The 21,333-nt window shown below is 53.6% G+C and overlaps 1 protein-coding gene, 1 non-coding gene and 2 gene segments (V, D, J or C); 3 read left to right on the plus strand and 1 right to left on the minus strand.

Moving 5' to 3' along the window:
* Positions 1-21,333, minus strand: part of Tedc1 (tubulin epsilon and delta complex 1) — a 520,546-nt gene that overhangs the window by 376,265 nt on the left and 122,948 nt on the right. The window lies entirely within an intron of this gene.
* The window catches only part of LOC142835326 (Ig alpha chain C region-like), a 178,569-nt gene that overhangs the window by 127,662 nt on the left and 29,574 nt on the right, over positions 1-21,333 (plus strand).
* LOC142835213 (Ig gamma-2A chain C region, A allele-like) lies at positions 9,225-14,270 on the plus strand. The segment is given in 5 exon segments: positions 9,225-9,321; positions 12,650-12,940; positions 13,248-13,295; positions 13,404-13,733; positions 13,844-14,270. Coding segments are annotated over 5 exon segments (1,089 nt in total).
* On the plus strand, positions 12,172-12,295 carry LOC142835412 (small nucleolar RNA SNORA40). The gene has a single exon (XR_012907843.1). It is a non-coding gene; the product is annotated as a small nucleolar RNA SNORA40 (small nucleolar RNA).

A 21,333-nucleotide genomic window follows, 5' to 3' on the forward strand; every position in this document is an offset into this window, starting at 1 on the left:
TACAGCATCAGTTCCACAGGTCCTTACCCAAGCGGTGTGCTGTGGTGCTGGTGTGGATGCAGCTGTATCTGTCTCAGCTGACCCATACGTGAACATCGAAGAGGAGGAGCCTAAGAGCGGGCCTGATATCCTGCTGGGTCTGAGTGCTATACAGGGTGCTCATATGAGTGTGGAAGGCTGTGTAGTGCTCGTGCACACTAGGGTGTTCATACGAGTGTGGAAGGCTGTGTAGTGCTCATGCACACTAGGGTGCTCATACGAGTGTGGAAGGCTGTGTAGTGCTCGTGCACACTAGGGTGCTCATACGAGTGTGGAAGGCTGTGTAGTGCTCATGCACACTAGGGTGTTCATACGAGTGTGGAAGGCTGTGTAGTGCTCGTGCACACTAGGGTGTTCATACGAGTGTGGAAGGCTGTGTAGTGCTCGTGCACACTAGGGTGTTCATACGAGTGTGGAAGGCTGTGTAGTGCTCGTGCACACTAGGGTGTTCATACGAGTGTGGAAGGCTGTGTAGTGCTCGTGCACACTAGGGTGCTCATCTGAGTGTGGAAGGCTGTGTAGTGCTCGTGCACACTAGGGTGTTCATACGAGTGTGGAAGGCTGTGTAGTGCTCGTGCACACTAGGGTGTTCATACGAGTGTGGAAGTCTGTGTAGTGCTCGTGCACACTAGGGTGCTCATCTGAGTGTGGAAGGCTGTGTAGTGCTCGTGCACACTAGGGTGTTCATACGAGTGTGGAAGGCTGTGTAGTGCTCGTGCACACTAGGGTGTTCATACGAGTGTGGAAGGCTGTGTAGTGCTCGTGCACACTAGGGTGCTCATACGAGTGTGGAAGGCTGTGTAGTGCTCGTGCACACTAGGGTGTTCATACGAGTGTGGAAGGCTGTGTAGTGCTCGTGCACACTAGGGTGTTCATACGAGTGTGGAAGGCTGTGTAGTGCTCGTGCACACTAGGGTGCTCATACGAGTGTGGAAGGCTGTGTAGTGCTCGTGCACACTAGGGTGTTCATACGAGTGTGGAAGGCTGTGTAGTGCTCGTGCACACTAGGGTGTTCATACGAGTGTGGAAGGCTGTGTAGTGCTCGTGCACACTAGGGTGTTCATACGAGTGTGGAAGGCTGTGTAGTGCTCGTGCACACTAGGGTGCTCATCTGAGTGTGGAAGGCTGTGTAGTGCTCGTGCACACTAGGGTGCTCATACGAGTGTGGAAGGCTGTGTAGTGCTCGTGCACACTGGGGTGTTCATCTGAGTGTGGAAGGCTGTGTAGTGCTCGTGCACACTAGGGTGTTCATACGAGTGTGGAAGGCTGTGTAGTGCTCGTGCACACTAGGGTGTTCATACGAGTGTGGAAAGCTGTGTAGTGCTCGTGCACACTAGGGTGTTCATACGAGTGTGGAAGGCTGTGTAGTGCTCGTGCACACTAGGGTGCTCATATGAGTGTGGAAGGCTTGTGTAGTGCTCGTGCACACTACTGTACACGCCTGTGCAGGTGCCATGTGGGCTGAGTGACAGTCATCAGGCAGGTTCTAATGCGTCTAAATTCTACATGCATGTGAGTATCTGTACAGTTTCTCCCTTAAGGCGACCTCAATCCTTTTGAGGCCAAAGATTGAGTATACTCTGCATGGGGAATGTCCCAAGAGGTAGACGACCTAGCCCAAGTCAGGCAGAGCTGACTGTGTTGGGTGTGTTGTTTAAAGGCTAGTCTGTATGTGCATGGCTAGACATGCCTCTTCAAGATCACAGAAGAAAAAGAAGACTTGATCAGAAGGGGGACAAAGACAGACTGACAGTTGCAAGGTTAATGTGTTCCTTCTCTTGAGGGATTGCAAAAGGGATCCTGTCACAGTGTTCAGTAGCAGCCAAGTGGAGAGAGGGCCTAAGAAGCAATTGGCTAAAGTCAAGCTCCTTCCCCTGTGAGAGATGACTTTGGCATGGCCAGGAAGACCCATATGCTCTAAGCAATGGCAGACATCAATGTCCCCTAGGACGCAAGGGTGAGCACTGCCTTCATTTATCTGGGAAAAAAAGAGCGGGTCTTCTCTGTGTGGTAGTTGTATAGAGCCTGTAGGACCATAGAGTAAACAGTTCCCTTTTGCTGCCTGTTCTTGTCCACAGGAGCTTGCTGTGCAAGTGCCTAGGATGAGATAGGTGTTCTTAAAGTTTCTGATCTAGTTTTCCATTGCTGTACCACAGGTGGAAGCCCATGTAGATCAGACTGAACTTGTTCTTAGTTATCCATTCCTATTGGGTGGAGGCATGGTCTAAGCTTCCAGCACAAGGCCAGCCCCCTATGAGGACAGGCGACATGTGTGTCACTGTCAAGGTAGAGAGCAGCCTACTCCAGGCTCTGCCTGCATGCCCGTGACACTCCACACAGTCCCATCTTTGGGTTTAGAGATGGTTTTTCTCCATGGGAGCTGGAAGGCCCCGTTGTTGGTCCTGTACTTGAACTCCTCACCCTCCAGCCAGTCCTGATGCAAACTGAGGACACTAACCACACAGAAGGTGCTGTTGTCCCACTCCTCTGGGGGCTGTCTGGGCTATAACTGGAATGGACCTTGGAGTCATCTGGGTTAGTGTGCACCGCCACACACATGATCCTGGGAGTCAGGGAGAGTACAAGTGCATTCTTGTGCTTTAGGGGGAAGATGATGATCCTGCCAGGAGACCAGGAGTTGGTGAGGGGAGGAGCTGGGTCAGCACCTGGGCCACCTTCTGATGTAGTGTGACTCAGGACACTAGTCATCTTCCTGGAGCTGAGATCAAGGCCTAGCAACTCACCTAAACTTCGGCACAGGTTTGAGCCCATGGTCTCTGAGTCCTACAGAAAAAAATTAAAAAAAAGCTAAATGGTACTGGGATCTGGAGGAGAGAAAGCACCAAAGTACGGAGATGAACATTTAATTCTACTGTGTGCTCAGGTCAAGCTGCTTCTGAATGATGCTGGCGGGTCAAGACCCATGTCCACATCTGCGTCCAAGATATGAGACAAGGACACCCAGCCCAGAAAACTATTCTCCAAATAGAAGCGCCATGAGCAAAGACAGACACACAGAAATTCCTGTGCTTTGGACTGAAGTCCCCTCTCGGGACACAGCTGCTTATCCTGGCTGATCTAGGAAAGAGAATGGCATAAGCCTGACCTCCGATTAACCTTCCCTCTGCAGGACATCCTCTCAGCAATTTTCTTGCTGGCCAGATGTGTTACACAGCAGGTAGCAGTTTGGCTGGTTCAGGTAGCGGGCATAATTACTGAGATAGTGACGGAGTATAGCTTGAACTATATATAAGACAGAAGAAAAGCGGCACATACCACTAGACAGGGCTCCAGAATTCCAAGACATGGTTACTGGCTCAGGGAAGTAACCCTTGACCAAGCAACCCAGGTCACTATAGGAACCGGGGAATAGACGGATAGGGCCATAGTTCTGACTGGAGAAAAAAAAAGAGGAATGAGTGAGCATGCTGTCTCACCTAGAGAAGCCCTTTTCTCCATTCGGCCCTGTGTTTTCTAGGATGGAATGTACCCCAGCTCTTCATGAGCCTGGCCAGTCTCTATTCCCTCTAACGCTGGCCCCTATTCTCAGTCACAGAGCCTTGCTATACCCCCAAACCCTTACCCTGGCAGCATCTGCTCTGGTCCCCATGGGCTCTCTTCTTCCCAGTATAGGGTTAACTATCCTGAGTACTCCTCTTGTTCCCTGTTTCCTGTGAGACCCCAGAATCAGAATTCTGGTTCATGATCCCGAAATGAAACCCGTGTCGCTTCAGTCCCAGAGACCCTTTCTGCTCTCTTCATTTAGCTAAGAGCCAGTTCTGGACCTTTGCCATGCTTCTCGGTGCTGCCGCATAATCCACTCCTCGTAAGCACAGCCAGAGGCCTGAGCCCTTTCCCTTCCCCATCTAATCTGCACTCTGCCCTCCCACTCTGGTCTTCGTTTTCCTCCCTGAGACACGGATACTTTCAGGATCTCCTGGAGAGAGGGAATGGCAGAGATTACCACCTAGGCTGAGTGAAAGACTTCTCCAGTGAGATGATCAGGAGAGAGTGGACATAATCACTCAGCCCCAGCCAATCCAGGAACTCTAGGTTGTGACAGCCAGGCTTCACACCTTCTTCTATGGGTCTCAAGAGTATCACCTCACCTGCCCCTACATGAGGTAACCTAGACCATATCTGGACTCCCCCTTGTCTCTCCCTAACCCAAACACTGAAACCACCAGAAGAAAGAGGAACTTCAGGAAGCGTCCCGTGTCACCCAGTTTCAATCCTGTTCTTAGTCTGTACTAGGTTGGGAGAAGCGTGGCATTCACACCTCTGGGTCAAGGACTGTGAATCCTGGAGAAACAAGACAGCGCTCAGAGCTGGACTGCTAGTAACCCAGACCCAAAGCAAGAAGCGTAGCAGTCATCTTCGTGAGTCCCAACATGAGAATATGATCAGCAGAGAAGGCTAGAGCTGGAGAAAGCCACAGCCTAGCAGACAGCAGATCAAAGGAGGATGGAAAGGAGTCGACAGACTAGCCCCGACAGAGGGGCCTATCTGTAGCTAAAGGAAGGTGTCTGTCTGCAGGCCGGTGTCAACCAGACAGTCTCCGGGGATTCCATGGACAGAAGCACAGACCATGAAAGCTGTGCACACCCACAGACCACCAGAGTATGCCTCAGGGAGTTGATAGGATAGACCCAGAAACCTGGGGGATGGACTTGACCTGGCCTGGAGGCTGATGGAGCCAGGGCAGCTGAACCAGCAGAGAAAAGGGAATCCAGGGCAGCAATGGGAGGACAGAGAGTTGGTGAAGAGGGAGCGGGGAGGTATGAGGGCTCATCTGGGAAGGCTGATACACCTGTTGGAGAGAGCTAGAGTAAGAGTGGATGCCCTAGGGTGCAGGAATCAAGACCAGCATTGGAGAGCAGATTCCAGGAGTGAAGACGAAAGAAGGTAAGTTGGGCAGGAGGAAGCCTGCCAGAGGAGCTCAGGGACCAGGGAGGAAGCCTGCCAGAGGATCCCAGGGACCAGGGAGGAAGCCTGCCAGAGGATTCCAGGGACATGGTAGGAAGCCTGCCAGAGGATCCCAGGGACTAGGCAGTATAGCTTCAAGAAAGCTCTGGAGGGTGAGGCAAATGAGGAGTCATTATAGCTCCAAATACTCAGAGGACCTGGCAGACCAGTTACAGGGAATCTGGGGCTGGTGGGAGTCAAGAAGACCAAGTCAAGCAGCTATAGGTGAGATGGATGTGGAGGAGATACGGGAATCTAGGTGAGGAGCTACAGAAGGGTGGGAGCTGTGTCAAGTGAGGTTAATAGGCATCCAGGACAACCCCAGGGACCAGGAAAAGCTTCGCAGGAGGCTCAGAACAGGTAGAGTTGGGAGGGCAGACTGAACATCTATAGGATACTGTGACAATTGCTGGAATTTGGGTACCAGAGCCGTACTAGGAGCTTAGGGGATCAGTCAAAGCAGCTACAAGGGAACTGGGGAGGGTTGCATAACTGGAGGGGGCTGAAGATGTGAGGACCAAATTGTCCAGCTACAGAAGGCATGGAGCAAGAGTACTTCATTCCTCAAGACCAGGGCAGAGCAGTAACTGAAGGGCTACAGAAGATGAAAGGACTGGGGTCTAGGGTAGCCTGGAGACCAAGCCAGGCAGTTTAAAAGGAGAGTGTAGTGAATAACACTGGTGTAAAGGGGACCCAGATGAGCAGCTACAGGAGATCTAAAGTAGATGAAAGCTGAACAAGGCAACCCCGGGAGCTGTGGGATCAGGCTGGGCAGCTATGAGGTAGCTGGTGGGCATATGGGGGGATGGAGCAAGTGGAGGTGAGGGATACCAGGCTGAACAGCTACAGGTGCCACCTGGGACAGGCAGAATAAGAGCAGGGTAGCTCCAGAAGCTGCGGGGACAAGGCTGGGCAACTATAGGGAGCTGGGGCAAGTGGGAGTGACTAGGCAGCTACCGAGGAACTGGAGCTGGTAGCAGAGGAGAGGCCAGCAGGCTAAACAGCTACTGGAAAGCTGAGGTTAGTGGAGGAGTAGAGGGGGCCAAGCTTAGCAACTGCAGGGTGTCAGAAACAGAGGAGAAGGTTAAGTAATCCCAAGAATTGTGGGAACCAGATCTAACAATTGTAGGGGAGATTGGGAAGGTGGGGATGTGAGGAACCAGACCTAGCTACTGTGTGGGAGGTGGGGCAGGTGGGAGTGTGAGGTACTAGACCTGCTGTGGGGAAGCTGGGATAGGTGGGGGTGGGAGGGACCAGACCTAGCTACTGTGGGGAAGCTGGGGCAGGTGGAGGTATGAGGTACTAGACCTGCTGTGGGGAAGCTGGGGTAGATGGGGGTGGGAGGGAACAGTCCTAGCTACTATATGCGGGTTGGGGCAAGTGAGGGTGTGATTGGCCAGACCTAGATGCTATGAGACAGCTGAAGCAGGTCGGGGTGCGAGGGACCTGACCTAGCAGCTTTGGAGGAGCTGGGGCAGGTGGGGGTGCGAGGGACCTGACCTAGCAGCTTTGGGGGAGCTGTAGCAGGTAGGGGTGCGGGGACCAGAACTAGCCACTGTGGGGGAGCTGGAGCAGGTAGGGGTGCGAGACACCAAATCTGGCAGCTTTTGGGGAGCTGGGGCAGGTAGGGGTATGAGGAGCCAGGTCTAGCAGCTTGGGGGGAGCTGGAGCAGGAGGGGTGTGAGGAACCAGACCTAGCTATTATGGGGGAGCTGAGGCAGGTGGGGGTGCGAGGAACCTGACCTAGCTACTGTAGGGCAACTGGAGCAGGTAGGGGTGTGAGAAGCCAGATCTAGCAGCTTTGGAGGAGTTGGGGCAGGTAGGGGTGTGAGGGACCTGACCTAGCAGTTTTGGGGGAGCTGGGGCAGGTAGGGGTGCGAGGGACCTGACCTAGAAGCTTTGGGGGAGCTGGAGCAGGTGGGAGTGCGGGGGACCAGACCTAGCTACTATGGGGGAGCTGGGGCAGGTAGGGGTGTGAGGGACCTGACCTAGAAGCTTTGGGGGAGCTGGAGCAGGTAGGGGTGCGAGGAACCAGACCTAGCTACTGTGGGGGAGCTTTAGCAGGTAGGGGTGCGAGAGACCTGACCTAGCAGCTTTGGGGGAGCTGGAGCAGGTGGAGGTGTGAGGGACCAGACCTAGCTACTGTAGGGCAACTGGAGCAGGTAGGGGTGTGAGAAGCCAGATCTAGCAGCTTTGGAGGAGTTGGGGCAGGTAGGGGTGCGAGGGACCTGACCTAGCAGTTTTGGGGGAGCTGGGGCAGGTAGGGGTGCGAGGGATCTGACCTAGCAGTTATGGGGGAGCTGGGGCAAGATGGGGTGCGAGGGACCTGATCTAGCAGTTTTGGGGGAGCTGGGGCAGGTAGGGGTGTGAGGGACCTGACCTAGAAGCTTTCGGGGAGCTGGAGCAGGTAGGGGTGCGAGGGACCAGACCTAGCAGCTTTGGGGGAGCTGGAGCAGGTAGGGGTGCGAGAGACCTGACCTAGCAGCTTTGGGGGAGCTGGAGCAGGTGGGGGTGTGAGGGACCTGACCTAGCTACTGCAGTGCAACTGGAGCAGGTAGGGGTGTGAGAAGCCAGATCTAGCAGCTTTGGAGGAGTTGGGGCAGGTAGGGGTGCGAGGGACCTGACCTAGCAGTTTTGGGGGAGCTGGGGCAGGTAGGGGTGCGAGGGATCTGACCTAGCAGTTATGGGGGAGCTGGGGCAAGATGGGGTGCGAGGGACCTGACCTAGAAGCTTTCGGGGAGCTGAAGCAGGTGGGAGTGCGGGGGACCAGACCTAGCTACTGTGGGGGAGCTGGGGCAGGTAGGGGTGTGAGGGACCTGACCTAGAAGCTTTCGGGGAGCTGGAGCAGGTAGGGGTGCGAGGAACCAGACCTAGCTACTGTGGGGGAGCTTTAGCAGGTAGGGGTGCGAGGGACCAGACCTAGCTACTGTGGGGGAGCTGGAGCAGGTAGGGGTGCGAGGGACCAGACCTAGCTACTGTGGGGGAGCTTTAGCAGGTAGGGTTGCAGGGGACCATAGCTAGCTACTCTGGGGTAACTGGAGCAGGTAGGGGTATGAGGAGCCAGATCTAGCAGCTTTGGAGGAGCTGGATCAGGTAAGGGTATGAGGAGTCAGGTCTAGCAGCTTGGGGGGAGCTGGGGCAGGTAGGGGTATGAGGAGCCAGGTCTAGCAGCTTGGGGGGAGCTGGAGCAGGAGGGGTGTGAGGAACCAGACCTAGCTATTATGGGGGAGCTGAGGCAGGTGGGGGTGCGAGGAACCTGACCTAGCTACTGTAGGGCAACTGGAGCAGGTAGGGGTGTGAGAAGCCAGATCTAGCAGCTTTGGAGGAGTTGGGGCAGGTAGGGGTGTGAGGGACCTGACCTAGCAGTTTTGGGGGAGCTGGGGCAGGTAGGGGTGCGAGGGACCTGACCTAGAAGCTTTGGGGGAGCTGGAGCAGGTGGGAGTGCGGGGGACCAGACCTAGCTACTATGGGGGAGCTGGGGCAGGTAGGGGTGTGAGGGACCTGACCTAGAAGCTTTGGGGGAGCTGGAGCAGGTAGGGGTGCGAGGAACCAGACCTAGCTACTGTGGGGGAGCTTTAGCAGGTAGGGGTGCGAGAGACCTGACCTAGCAGCTTTGGGGGAGCTGGAGCAGGTGGAGGTGTGAGGGACCAGACCTAGCTACTGTAGGGCAACTGGAGCAGGTAGGGGTGTGAGAAGCCAGATCTAGCAGCTTTGGAGGAGTTGGGGCAGGTAGGGGTGCGAGGGACCTGACCTAGCAGTTTTGGGGGAGCTGGGGCAGGTAGGGGTGCGAGGGATCTGACCTAGCAGTTATGGGGGAGCTGGGGCAAGATGGGGTGCGAGGGACCTGACCTAGCAGTTTTGGGGGAGCTGGGGCAGGTAGGGGTGTGAGGGACCTGACCTAGAAGCTTTCGGGGAGCTGGAGCAGGTAGGGGTGCGAGGGACCAGACCTAGCAGCTTTGGGGGAGCTGGAGCAGGTAGGGGTGCGAGAGACCTGACCTAGCAGCTTTGGGGGAGCTGGAGCAGGTGGGGGTGTGAGGGACCTGACCTAGCTACTGCAGTGCAACTGGAGCAGGTAGGGGTGTGAGAAGCCAGATCTAGCAGCTTTGGAGGAGTTGGGGCAGGTAGGGGTGCGAGGGACCTGACCTAGCAGTTTTGGGGGAGCTGGGGCAGGTAGGGGTGCGAGGGATCTGACCTAGCAGTTATGGGGGAGCTGGGGCAAGATGGGGTGCGAGGGACCTGACCTAGAAGCTTTCGGGGAGCTGAAGCAGGTGGGAGTGCGGGGGACCAGACCTAGCTACTGTGGGGGAGCTGGGGCAGGTAGGGGTGTGAGGGACCTGACCTAGAAGCTTTCGGGGAGCTGGAGCAGGTAGGGGTGCGAGGAACCAGACCTAGCTACTGTGGGGGAGCTTTAGCAGGTAGGGGTGCGAGGGACCAGACCTAGCTACTGTGGGGGAGCTGGAGCAGGTAGGGGTGCGAGGGACCAGACCTAGCTACTGTGGGGGAGCTTTAGCAGGTAGGGTTGCAGGGGACCATAGCTAGCTACTCTGGGGTAACTGGAGCAGGTAGGGGTATGAGGAGCCAGATCTAGCAGCTTTGGAGGAGCTGGATCAGGTAAGGGTATGAGGAGTCAGGTCTAGCAGCTTGGGGGGAGCTGGGGCAGGTAGGGGTGCGGGGGACCAGAGCTAGCTACTGTGGAAGAGCTGGGGCAGGTAGGGGTGTGAGAGACCTAACCTAGAAGCTTTGGGGGAGCTGGAGCAGGTAGGGGTGCGAGGGACCAGACCTAGCTACTGTGGGGGAGCTTGAGCAGGTAGGGGTGTGAGGGACCAGACCTAGCTACTGTGGGGGAGCTGGAGCAGGTAGGGGTGCGAGGGACCAGACCTAGCTACTGTGGGGGAGCTTTAGCAGGTAGGGTTGCAGGGGACCATAGCTAGCTACTCTGGGGTAACTGGAGCAGGTAGGGGTATGAGGAGCCAGATCTAGCAGCTTTGGAGGAGCTGGATCAGGTAAGGGTATGAGGAGTCAGGTCTAGCAGCTTGGGGGAAGCTGGAACAAATGGGGGTGCAGAGGACCAGACCTTGCTACTGTTGGGGAGCTGGGGCAGGTGGGGGTGCGGGGGACCAGACCTAGCAGCTTTGGGGGAGCTGGAGCAGGTGGCGGTGCAGGGTACCAGACCTAGCTACTGTGGGGCAGCTGAAGCAAGTAGGGGTGCGGGGGACCAGACCTAGCTACTGTGTGGGAGCTGGGGCAGGTAGGGGTGCGAGGAGCCAGAAATAGCAGTTTTGGGGGAGCTGTAGCGGATGGGGGTGCATGGGGCTGCGGAAGACCAGGCCTAGCTACTGTGGGGGAGCTGGCGAAGGTGGGGTGTGAGGGAACAAACCTGGCAGCTATGTGTGAGCTGGGGCAGATAAGTGTCTGAGGAACCAGATCTATCAAATTTTGGGGTACTAGATCAGGTGGAGGTTTGAGGGATCAGTCCTAGTTACTGTGGGGGAGCATGGACAGGTGGGGGTATGAGTGACTAGACCTAGCTATTATGGGGAAACTGGGGCAGGTAGGGGTGTGAGGGACAGACCTAGCTACTATAGGGCAGCTGGAGTAGGTGGGGGTGCAAGGGAGCAGACCTAGCTACTGTGGGGGGGGGGCTGGGGCAGGTAGGGGTGTGAGGGACCAGATAGAGCAACTGTGGGGGAGCTTGGCAGATAGGATTATAATGGACTAAGGAACTTTTGGGGAGCTGGATCAGGTGGAGATTTGAGGGACAGACCTAGCTGCTATAGGGCAGCTGGAGTAGGTGGGGGTGCAAGGGAACAGACCTAGCTACTGTGGGGAGCTGGGGCAGGTGAGGGTTGAGGGAACAAACCTGGCAACTATGGGTGAGCTGGGGCGGGTAGGGGTGTGAGGGGCCAGACCTGACCTGCCTGGGACAGATGGGGGTGTGATGAACCAGACCTAGATGCTATGGGGAGCTGGGTCAGGTGGATGGTTGAGGGACTAGACCTAGATGTTATGGAAGAGCTGGGGCAGACATGTGTGAGGGACAAGACCTAGCCACTGTAAGTTCAGGCAACTACACTGAGAAGCTTTAGTGGGGCTGGGACAGGTGGGGGTGTAAAGGACCAGATGTGGCTGCTTTGGGGGAACTGGGGTAGTGGGAGTGTGAGGGATCAGACCTGGGAGTTATGGGAGAGCTGTAGCAGGTTGGGGTATGAAGGACAAGACCAAGCAACTACAATGGGTTAAGGAAAGTGAGATGTGGGAGACTGGATAAGCAGCCACAGAGTGGCTGGAGTAGTTGAGAATTTGGGGTACTGGGCCAAACAGTTACAGGAAAGCTGCGCCTTATGGGCATTTCAGGCTGACCGCTACAGCACACATCCTTGTGAGAGGAAGCAGGTCAAGCTGCTTCCAAGGAGTAAGGACTGGTGATGGTGTGGGGGAATGAGCCAAGCAGTTACTGGAGAGCTGGCTGAGAGGAGTATGGGGTACAAGGTCAAACAGCTCCAGGAGATCTGGAGGGCTGGACTGAGAAGCTACAGTGTCTGGAGTAGGTAGAGTTGATGATGATCCAGAGAAACCCAGATCAAGCACTAGGATAACTCTGAAGCAGATAGGAGTGAGGGAAGGTATCAAATTCAGGGTCCCAGAGCAGCTCCAGGAGTCTAGGGCACCGGGACAGAGCTGCAAGAGCTCTGGGAGAGGTGGGAATGTTGGGGCCCAGAGAAGTTCCAGTAGTTCTGGGGATCAAGCCGAGCAATTGCAGGGGAACTAGAGCTGGGAGGGTGTCAACGACTAGACCGAGTAGCTACAGGAGTGTTGGAGAAGATAGAGTATGAAAGACTCAGAAGAAGCTACTGAGGAGCTGGGTTGGTGTGGGGCTGGGGGAGCCAGGTCCAGTATATATAAGGCTAGAGTCTTGTGAGTCTGTGGGTTACAGTTCTAGTATCAGAGGTCCTCGCTGTGATCCTGGGAGCTTACGGCAGCATAAAATGGAGGGGGGGGAAGGAGGAGGGTCAGACCTATTATGGCAGAATGAGTTGTGCCCAGAGTTGACCCACAGAAGAAAGGTAAGGTAACTATCGAAGCTTGAGTAGGGGATTGCAGAAGGTGGGGTTCAAAGAAGGTAGAGAGAAGACCAAAAGGCTGCTGGGAATAAGAAGAATGAATCATATCATTTGCGTGTGGTTTTGTTCAACAAAAACAAAGGCGGGGAAGAAAGATACAAAACTAAATTCTCTTTTGCAACCCAGACTCATTGTTCAATACGAGTTTGAAACATACAATAAGAAATATGCTATTAAAAAGAAAAGAAGAATGAATAAGAATCAGAAGGCATAGTAGCCTATCCAACTATTTCAAGGGCCACTGGGAAAAGAAAGGAACTTTTCTGGGGTCTGGCAGTATTAGCACTCTCGGGTGCCTTTCCCCCACACCACCTCCATCCACTCTAGACTCCCCATAGGAGGCCTCACCCTAAAAAGATCTTTAAGGTCAGAGTCCAGGATCTAGAACTGGAAGCTGCTAGCCTTACTTGACTCAGAGAAACTCAAGAATACACAGTCTTCAGAGCAAATCTAAGGCCAGGCTCTCTCCAAATATCTGAGCCCACCTGTGTCAGACAAGCTCACACATACCCCCTCTCTTGCAGCCACAACAACAGCCCCATCTGTCTATCCACTGGCTCCTGCATGTGGAGGCCCAACTGGCTCCACAGTGACCCTGGGATGCCTGGTCAAGGGCTATTTCCCTGAGCCGGCGACTGTAACCTGGAACTCTGGAAGCCTGACCAGTGGTGTGCACAACTTCCCATCAGTCCTGCATTCTGGGCTCTACTCCCTCAGCAGCTCAGTGACTGTGTCCTCCAGCATGTGGCCCAGTCAGACCGTCACCTGCAATGTCGCCCACCCGGCCAGCAGCACCAAGGTGGACAAGAAAATTGGTGAGAGAACAAGCAGGGGAGGAGTGGTTTGCTAGAGGTGGGTCTTAAGCCATCTGCATACCTAGACCAACCAAGCTGGGCAGCCATTGCCAGGGAAGGGACCACAGCCCAGAACAAGGGGAGATCCTGTCTCTGCCTCTCTCCCGTCCAACCCAAGGAGTGATCCCCTGGCCCTCAGGTCTCAACCCACCAAGGATCATTTCTAGAAGCAACTTGGCCTAACCCCATGCCAGGAATAAGCATTCCCCTCCCTGGCTTGGTGTATTCTCTCCTCCAAAACCAGTAACATCCAGCCTTTTCTCTGCAGAAAATGGAAGTGATCCGTGTCTTAACTGTCCTAAGTGCAAGTGTCCAGGTAAGTCACTAGGCCTTGTGCTCTAGCCCTAGAAGGATGGCAAGTGCACTGAGTGACCCTACATTGGAAGGTGACGCAGGTACTGACCCATTTCCATCTCTTATCCAGCTCCTGATCTCTTGGGTGGACCATCCGCCTTCATCTTCCCCCCAAAGCCCAAGGATGTGCTCATGATGTCCATGGAGCCCAAGATCACATGTGTGGTGGTGGACGTGAGTGAGGAAGAACCAGATGTCCAGTTCAGCTGGTTTGTGAACAATAAAGAAGAGAAAACAGCTCAGACACAGCCCCGTGAGCAGCAGTACAACAGTACCTTCCGCGTGGTCAGTGTTCTCCGCATCCAGCACAATGACTGGTTGAATGGCAAGGAGTTCAAATGCAAGGTCAAAAACAATGCCCTCCCAAGCCCCATCGAGAAAACCATCTCGAAACCCAAAGGTGCGTTACATCGTGTTAGTGAGGCAGGTGTGTGATATATTCAGAGAACAAGGTCTGAGATGGACAGTTCTCCTCTTGAATAACCTCTTTGTTTACTTCTAACTCCTCAGGGCAAGTCCGAATGCCACAGGTCTATACCTTTCCTCCACCTGCGGAGCAGATGACCAAGAAAGAGGTCAGTGTGACCTGCTTAGTCGCAGGCTTCCTCCCTGAGGACATCCATGTAGAGTGGCAGAGCAACGGGAAGGAAGAGCAGAACTACAGGAACACCCCACCTGTCTTAGACTCTGAAGGCTCTTACTTCATGTACAGCAAGCTCACTGTGCCAAAGAGCAGGTGGGATCGGGGAGATAGCTTCAACTGCTTCGTACTACATGAGGCTCTGCACAACCGCCAGACGACGAAGTCCATCTCCCGGTCTCAGGGTAAATGAGCTCAGCACCCGGAAAGCTCTTAGGTCCTGAGGGACACTGGCACCCTTCTCCACCCTTCCCTTATATAAATAAAGCACCCAGTACTGCCCTGGGACCCTGTGAAGCTGTGGTTCTTTCCAGGATATAGAGGCTAGGTCGTGCGCTGTGAGATCTGGCCAGGGTCAGAGGCCTGAGTTGTCTATAAGAAAAGAATGAGGTTTCCGCACTTCCAGACCCAGAGCTCATGAGTTTCCCTGACCTGGGGTGCCAGGGCCTAGCCTTAGACAGTGCCTCTTCCTTGCCTTCCCACTAGCCAGCAGCTTCTAGACAGAGAAATATACCTAGGAAACCCCCAAGGAAGAAAACACACAAACTTCTCCTCCCTCAGTCTATTCTTGAGCCCTTCCCCCACTTCCATATCTAGGGGTTTCTCTGAGTACACTGCAGAGGCAAGCAATGGCGCTGGGCATGCCAAAGACTCTGCCATCGCTCCACTCAACTCAGGAAGCTTTGCACGGGCTAGGTCTGCACACCCATAGGACACTGGCCACCCAGTGCACACTCACGCCTATGCCCTGAGAGAGAGACTACTAGACACCCACATGCATGCTGAACCCTGACCCATCGAAACCAGGCTGCTGCACATCACCCAGTCTGTATGGCGTATTACACACAGGCACATGCGCAGGGTACACATAAGACATTGGGACCTTATCTGTGTGCCCTGCACAACACCTACACCCAGAAATGCATCACGATACCCCCAACCACCACCTTACAGTCCACATTTGTGCCCCCACAAACAACCACAACTCTCCTCTTCTGAAGGCTCCCGCATTCTATGCTAAACCCAAGTCCTCTGGAGACAAATCTGTCCCTGGTACCTCAAGGTCATGTTTCAATCCCACACAAATTATACAGCCCACAGCCATAATGGTCTGAGTTGCTTCACATTGTGGCGCTTTCCAGGCATGACCAGGCACAGGCTCTATTGGTGACCAGGGGACAAGCAAAGGTTTAGGCAGGCTATAGAGCCACTGCCCACTGTGGTCACAGCCCCTACTCCTCCCGCCACTTCCTCCTGCACTGAGGAATGAAGGATGAGGCAAAAGCCTTTGCACAACCCAGGCTACTGTTAGGTCCATTGTGTCTGGCAAATCTCAAGGCAGTTGAAGGGAACTGAGATTGAGAGCTGGCCCCAGGGAGGGTCTGCTGGCCCAGCCCAGCTGGTCCTTTCTCCTCTGCCTCCATGCAGACCCACTTGCCACATAGGGAATCCCTCCCAGCCACACCTTGCTGGGACGGACACTGACTGCCCTTCTCTGTCCAGAGCTGGAACTGGACGACAGCTGTGCTGAGGCCCTGGACGGGGAGCTGGACGGGCTCTGGACGACCATCACCATCTTCATCACCCTCTTCCTGCTCAGCGTGTGCTACAGTGCCACGGTCACACTCTTCAAGGTCGGCACAGCTCCCCCACTGTCCCCTGTGATGTCCTACGCTGCTCCCATACTGTCCCCACACTCCTCCTCTGATGGCATATGATGTTTCTTTGCTGTCCGTACTCTGTCCCACCATTCCCACCATTCCCTGCCCCACGTTGTTCTCTGTGACCCCCCCATAGTGTCCCATGCTGTCTGTCATTCTGTCTGTCGTGACATCCTGTGTGATCCTCGTGCCATCCCCATACTGTCTTTCGACACACCTTGTATTCCACACTACTCCTCAACAATATCCCTTATTGTCCCAAGCAATATCACACTACCCCCTTAATGATGTCCCCATTAAACTCACCAAGGCCCAGTGTAAACTTCACTGTCCCAGTCTCAACCCCCACAGTGTCTCCACACTGTCTGCTATGTATCCTAGCCTGATATGTCTCCTACCTGTATGAAAGGAACTGCAGGAGGGAGGGGCCTCTGTCTCACCCATGGGATTGAAGGGCCCGAGCTTGGGTGTGGTCTCTGACTTACTCTCACCTCCCCACAGGTAAAGTGGATCTTCTCCTCAGTGGTGGAACTGAAGCAAGCAATCTCCCCTGACTACAGAAATATGATTGGGCAGGGGGCCTAGGCCACTTTCTCTGAGATGATCAGGGTTTCTTAGGCCCTGCACAACCCCATCCATCTTACTATGGAAGCTAATATGGAGCCCACACTGCCCTCTGACGTCACCACCCTCTGACCCTACGATGCTCTGAATCAGCACTCTCAATTGTTGACCCTTCGGAGGACCATGTGGACAGCAGGCTTTGTCCCAGATCTGGGCAACACCCCCACAGCAGTTGCCAGATAACTAACTGGTTGGAGCCAGAAGAACCATCTCCCTTCAAACTGGCACCAGGGGATCTGAGACCTCAGAATGTTTGCCCAGGAGGAGTTGGGAGCCCCATTGCCTGAGCCCAGCTGTGCTGGAGACCAGCCTTGGAGCTATCCTTGCTCACACCATCCTCTGAAGAGGGTTTTCCCAGAAAGGAGAAAGTTTTTAAACCCTTGAAAGGAGATATGTGTTAAGAAGACGAGGGTCACCACAGCCCAAAAGAGACCACTGAATGTCGGTATTCTTGTGCCCACTATGCTTGGGCAGCTTCCTTCCTGGCACTTCTGTGAACCTTAGGCCAAGGAAAGGGCCTGTGTCTCTCAAACTGTTGGGACGTGCCTGCTGGAGATAAGAGTAGTTGCACGGGCCCCTGTTCCTGCTACTCACTCAAAATGCTGGATTCTCAGATGCAGGATCCAACCCACAGACACCATTGACAACAAAACCTTGAGATAAGGCCACTGCCACCTCCATCGAGATCCCATCCACACTCTGGGGAGACGCTCAGAAGGACTGCATCGCGAAGCCTTAGCAGGGATGAGTGCAGAGGCCACTGAGTATTGGCTGGGTGAACATCCAGAAAAACCCTCCAGGAAAGGGCCCTGGTGAGAATATTGCTATCAGCACCCCTCACCAAAAAAGAAGGCTGCCAATGAGCAACAGGGAAAAGATGTGAAGGGCTGACTGGAAGCAAGCCACAGTGCGGCAGACCTGCCCTGCCGGCCTGGCCTCCAGACTGGACCACTTACAGCAATGAACACCAGTCAGGCAGGAGCTGGGGTACCAGGGCTGTTGTTGTGGCCAGGGGACAGTAGCCCTGTGTCTATTTCTCCATCACCTCTCAGGGCCAGTTGAGACGTCAGAGTCTCCAGACAGGATGAGAGTGTGGGCATCTGCCCTTCTGTGACTGGCAGGAAATGCTTAGAGAACTTGGACCTTTAACAGCTTCTTCCTTCTGGAGACTATAAATGCCTTTAAGGTCTCTGTGTGTGCAAGTGTGTGTGTGTGTTGCTGTTGTTTAGGTATTTTCAACAATAAAACATTCTTCTAATAATCTGTATCTCACTGTGCCCTTCTTGTATGGGTCAGCCCTGACATTCAGAAACTAAGCAAGATGCCCAGACCAGTGAGCCAGCCATGCAGGCCCCTCTACCTCCCACCTGGTCCTGTGTCCTCCAGGGCCTCCCTCAGCGAGTCACTCACAGCTGGACTCCAGTCCTGCCACCCAGAATCACCAAAAGCCTGGGCACTTCCTCCCTACAGATAGTTTCTTCCACGCTGGAGACTGCCCTGCTCCCATGGGCGGGCTGGGAAGCAGGGCCCAAGCCCAGGGGACGACCCCCAGGCTGGCCAGGCAAAGCCTCCTACACCAGCTGAGAAGCATGTGGCTTTCAGTGACTTTGAGCTGCTATGGATTCAGCAAAGGACAGGGATTCATTCAGCTGCCTCCATAATTGTCTGATGTTTATTGTCTCACTGGTAGAAGTCCCAGACCAGGGTGGGTTCTCAGCAGGGCTCTGCTTGCCTTGTAGATGCCTTCTTTTCTGTGTATCCCCACAGGCTGCAAACATAGGCACAGTTTGAGGTCCTGGTGGCTTAAATGCCAAACTGGTGAATCTGCTGGGGACAGAATTTAGCCTTTAACAATGACCTTAAGGTCCCTAAAATTCATAGTCTTCCTACATACAATGCCACTCCCCCTCTATGCCAACATGCCAAAACCTAAGCCAACCAGTAGTGAGCTCTATCCCAAGTCTCCTCCAAAGGTCTATTAGTCAGACTGTGTGGGATTCAGTCTGGGGTCAGATTTAACCCACACAGGCTGTGGCTACCAAGAGGAGGAGCAGGAGAGGCACAGGGGAGAGGCGTATACCACAATGAGCTGGGCAACCCTAAAATTCAGGGGTAGGGTAGTAATGTGTGATAGAGAAGACCGTCCAGTCTTCTGGACTCCAGCTCCCACTGACCAATGAGACCAGTGAGATCCGGCCCACTCTTCCTCCTGGGTCTGGTCCTGCTTCTCTAGTTGTTGTTCCCTAGAGCAAGTGTTGGTCTCCAGGGGCTTCACCTTCTTTTTTAATTTTTAACTGTTTATTTGCTCCATGCGTATGTGAGTGTGCCTGAGCGTATGTCTGTGTGCCTTGTGTGTGCAGGAGCACATGGAAGTGAGAAGAGGCATCAGCTATCCTGGAACTGGAATCACAGATGGTTGTGAGCCACCATGTAGGTGACGGGAATTGAATCTGTGTTCTCTGCAAGAGCAGTAAAAGCTCTTAACCACTGCTGAGCCATTTCTCTAGCCCTGCTTCAACTTCTTATTGGGAGATGATCCCAAACCAAAGCTGACCACGTGGTCTCAGGAAGTGCAGACGTCCTACCTCCAAGCCCCTCCCTCACTTCTGCATATGTACTGACCCTGCATCGTCCTCCACCACCTCCTGGCACCCCACAGCACTCTGGACTCCACCCAGGGTCCCCTACCCCATGAAGTGTCCTAGCCTCCTGAGCCCTAACACCTCCATCAGCACTAAACATATAGACAGAAACACTACAATCACTGGACATGCCTTCCGAACCTCCAGCTCTGAGACCAACTGGTTTCAGGCTGAGTTTCACTGGTTGTTTCCCTGATGCTATCTGAGTTACTCCCTGACCTCTGTGGTATGATATCCAAGGTGTGTATTCTGTGGTGTGACATGTATGTGTGGCGTTCATACTATGATAATCACATGTTTATGTGTGAGAGAGAGATCCCCACATGACGTCTCTGGTGGACATCTATGGTATAGCCTTTATGACATGCATGTGGAACTTCTATAGAGGACATCAATTACAGTTCCTAACAGGTACAGCCTAGAGGAGACAGAATTCCTGTGCTAGCCAGGCACAGAGGTAGTAGCCATGACTGACCATACAGAAACTGACACTTGACCTACTTACAATCTACCACAACCTGAGAACCGTCATGTGACACAAATACCGATTATAGCCCAGGTCAATCGCCTGCATGAGAAGTAACATATGCATACGTATGATATGCGCACACATAAATTACATGAAGACTGTCTCAGAACACAGAGAGACATGTCCACATGGGCATCACGGTGTGGTATCATATAATAACCACAGCACAGGAACCATACATGACACAGTCACATAAGTCCTTACAAGAAGATAAATGCTGACTAATTCCCAGCACCGCTCCCCTTGGATGCAGTGCCCATGCCTCAGGCTTTGCACACACCGATCCTTCATTGTTCTCCCTCCTGTGTTTACTTCACGGCCTCCAGCCTATCACCTGCCTTCTCTTCTATGACTGCCCTCACCCTACCCAGCAAGCACCCCACTAATCCACTCAGTGACCATGGATGTCCACCTTCCAGTGAAGTTTGAGCTCTGTAGACAGGAATGTCCCCTCTAGATCATGTTCCTGCAGGTCCATACAACTGCTGGGCACTTACGATAAAGTCACACCAGTTTCCTCATCCCTAACTGGCCTTCTAATCTGGCACAGATATGTGCTGGGAACTAAGTGGCTGTTCCAGGTAGGATGTGACACGGGCCAGTTGGGCAGAGCAAGAGGTCCATATGTTTACTTGAACTCCAAGTCTGCCACGCACGCATACACACATATGCACACATGCATACGCACACGCACTCACACATACACACATGTGCGCGCGCACACACACGCGCACGCATCACATAGCCACAGGATCTTTTCCTGCAGCAGGCTGAAGATACCCCATAGAGAGAGACCAAGTGGTGGAACTCCACCATAAGTGTGAGGCCACAGGGCTCAGAGAACATGGCGGACTTAGGGAACCCATCCCCTGCTCCCCAAGCACATACTCATCCTAGTACCAGCTCCTTTGCTGTTCACTCCATGCTCAGGCATTCTGGTCTTAGAAGGAAGAGCTCCGCCTCAACCAGGATGTGCATGAGAGCAGCCACAGTGTGAGCCCACGTGGTTCTGTCCTTTGGCCGCAAAGTGTCACATTCCAGAAAGTACTTGTCCCTTTGACCTAGACCCCAGAAAAGAGACCAAACACTGTGATAGACACAGAGATGAATGAGAACACACCGATACTTTGTTTCCTGCAGAGCTTGTTGACACACTCATCCCTGGCAAAACTTTGAAACAGATGTCATCAAAATACTAGTCCTAGTTATAAGTATATATTTAGAAATGTATGTAAATATTTGTGTTAGACAACAATTAAAGAAAAAGAAATAGAGGCAATGTTGGATGAGAGGAAAGGGAAGTGGGAAATGATATCATTATATGTAGTAGTAGGGAGCGGCGGCGGGGTTGCGTCCCCAAACACCCCAGCCGCCTGCCCGGCTCGGCTAGCTTATGCCCCGAAATAATTACACGGAAACTGTATTCTTTTAAACACTGCTTGGCCTTTAGCTCTAGCCCTTACTGGCTAATTCTGATATCCCTATCAACCCATCTCTAACAATCTGTGAGCACCGGTCTTACCGGGAAGATTCTAGCCTAAGTCCATCCTGGGTCGGAGCTTCATAGCGTGCATCTTCCCTGGAGCGGGGAGGATGGCGTCTGCTCCCGAGAGGAGAGCTGTCGAGTCTGACCTCACTTCCTCTTCCTCCCGGCATTCTGTTCTGTTTACTCCACCCACCTAAGGGTGGGCCTATTCAATGGGCCTAGCAGTTTCTTTATTGCTTAGCCAATGAAATCAACAGATTGATATATGACACTCCCACATCAATTATATTTTAATCTCAAAAAAATAAACATATGTTTTAATTCTACTCCTGGGCTAGGGATATAGTTCAATTGGTAGAGGCCTTGTATAGCATGAGGGAAGCCCTGGGTTTGATCCCCATTACATAATACGCCAGGT

The sequence above is a fragment of the Microtus pennsylvanicus genome, chromosome 14, assembly GCF_037038515.1.
Source record: "Microtus pennsylvanicus isolate mMicPen1 chromosome 14, mMicPen1.hap1, whole genome shotgun sequence".
Classification (NCBI taxonomy): domain Eukaryota; kingdom Metazoa; phylum Chordata; class Mammalia; order Rodentia; family Cricetidae; genus Microtus; species Microtus pennsylvanicus.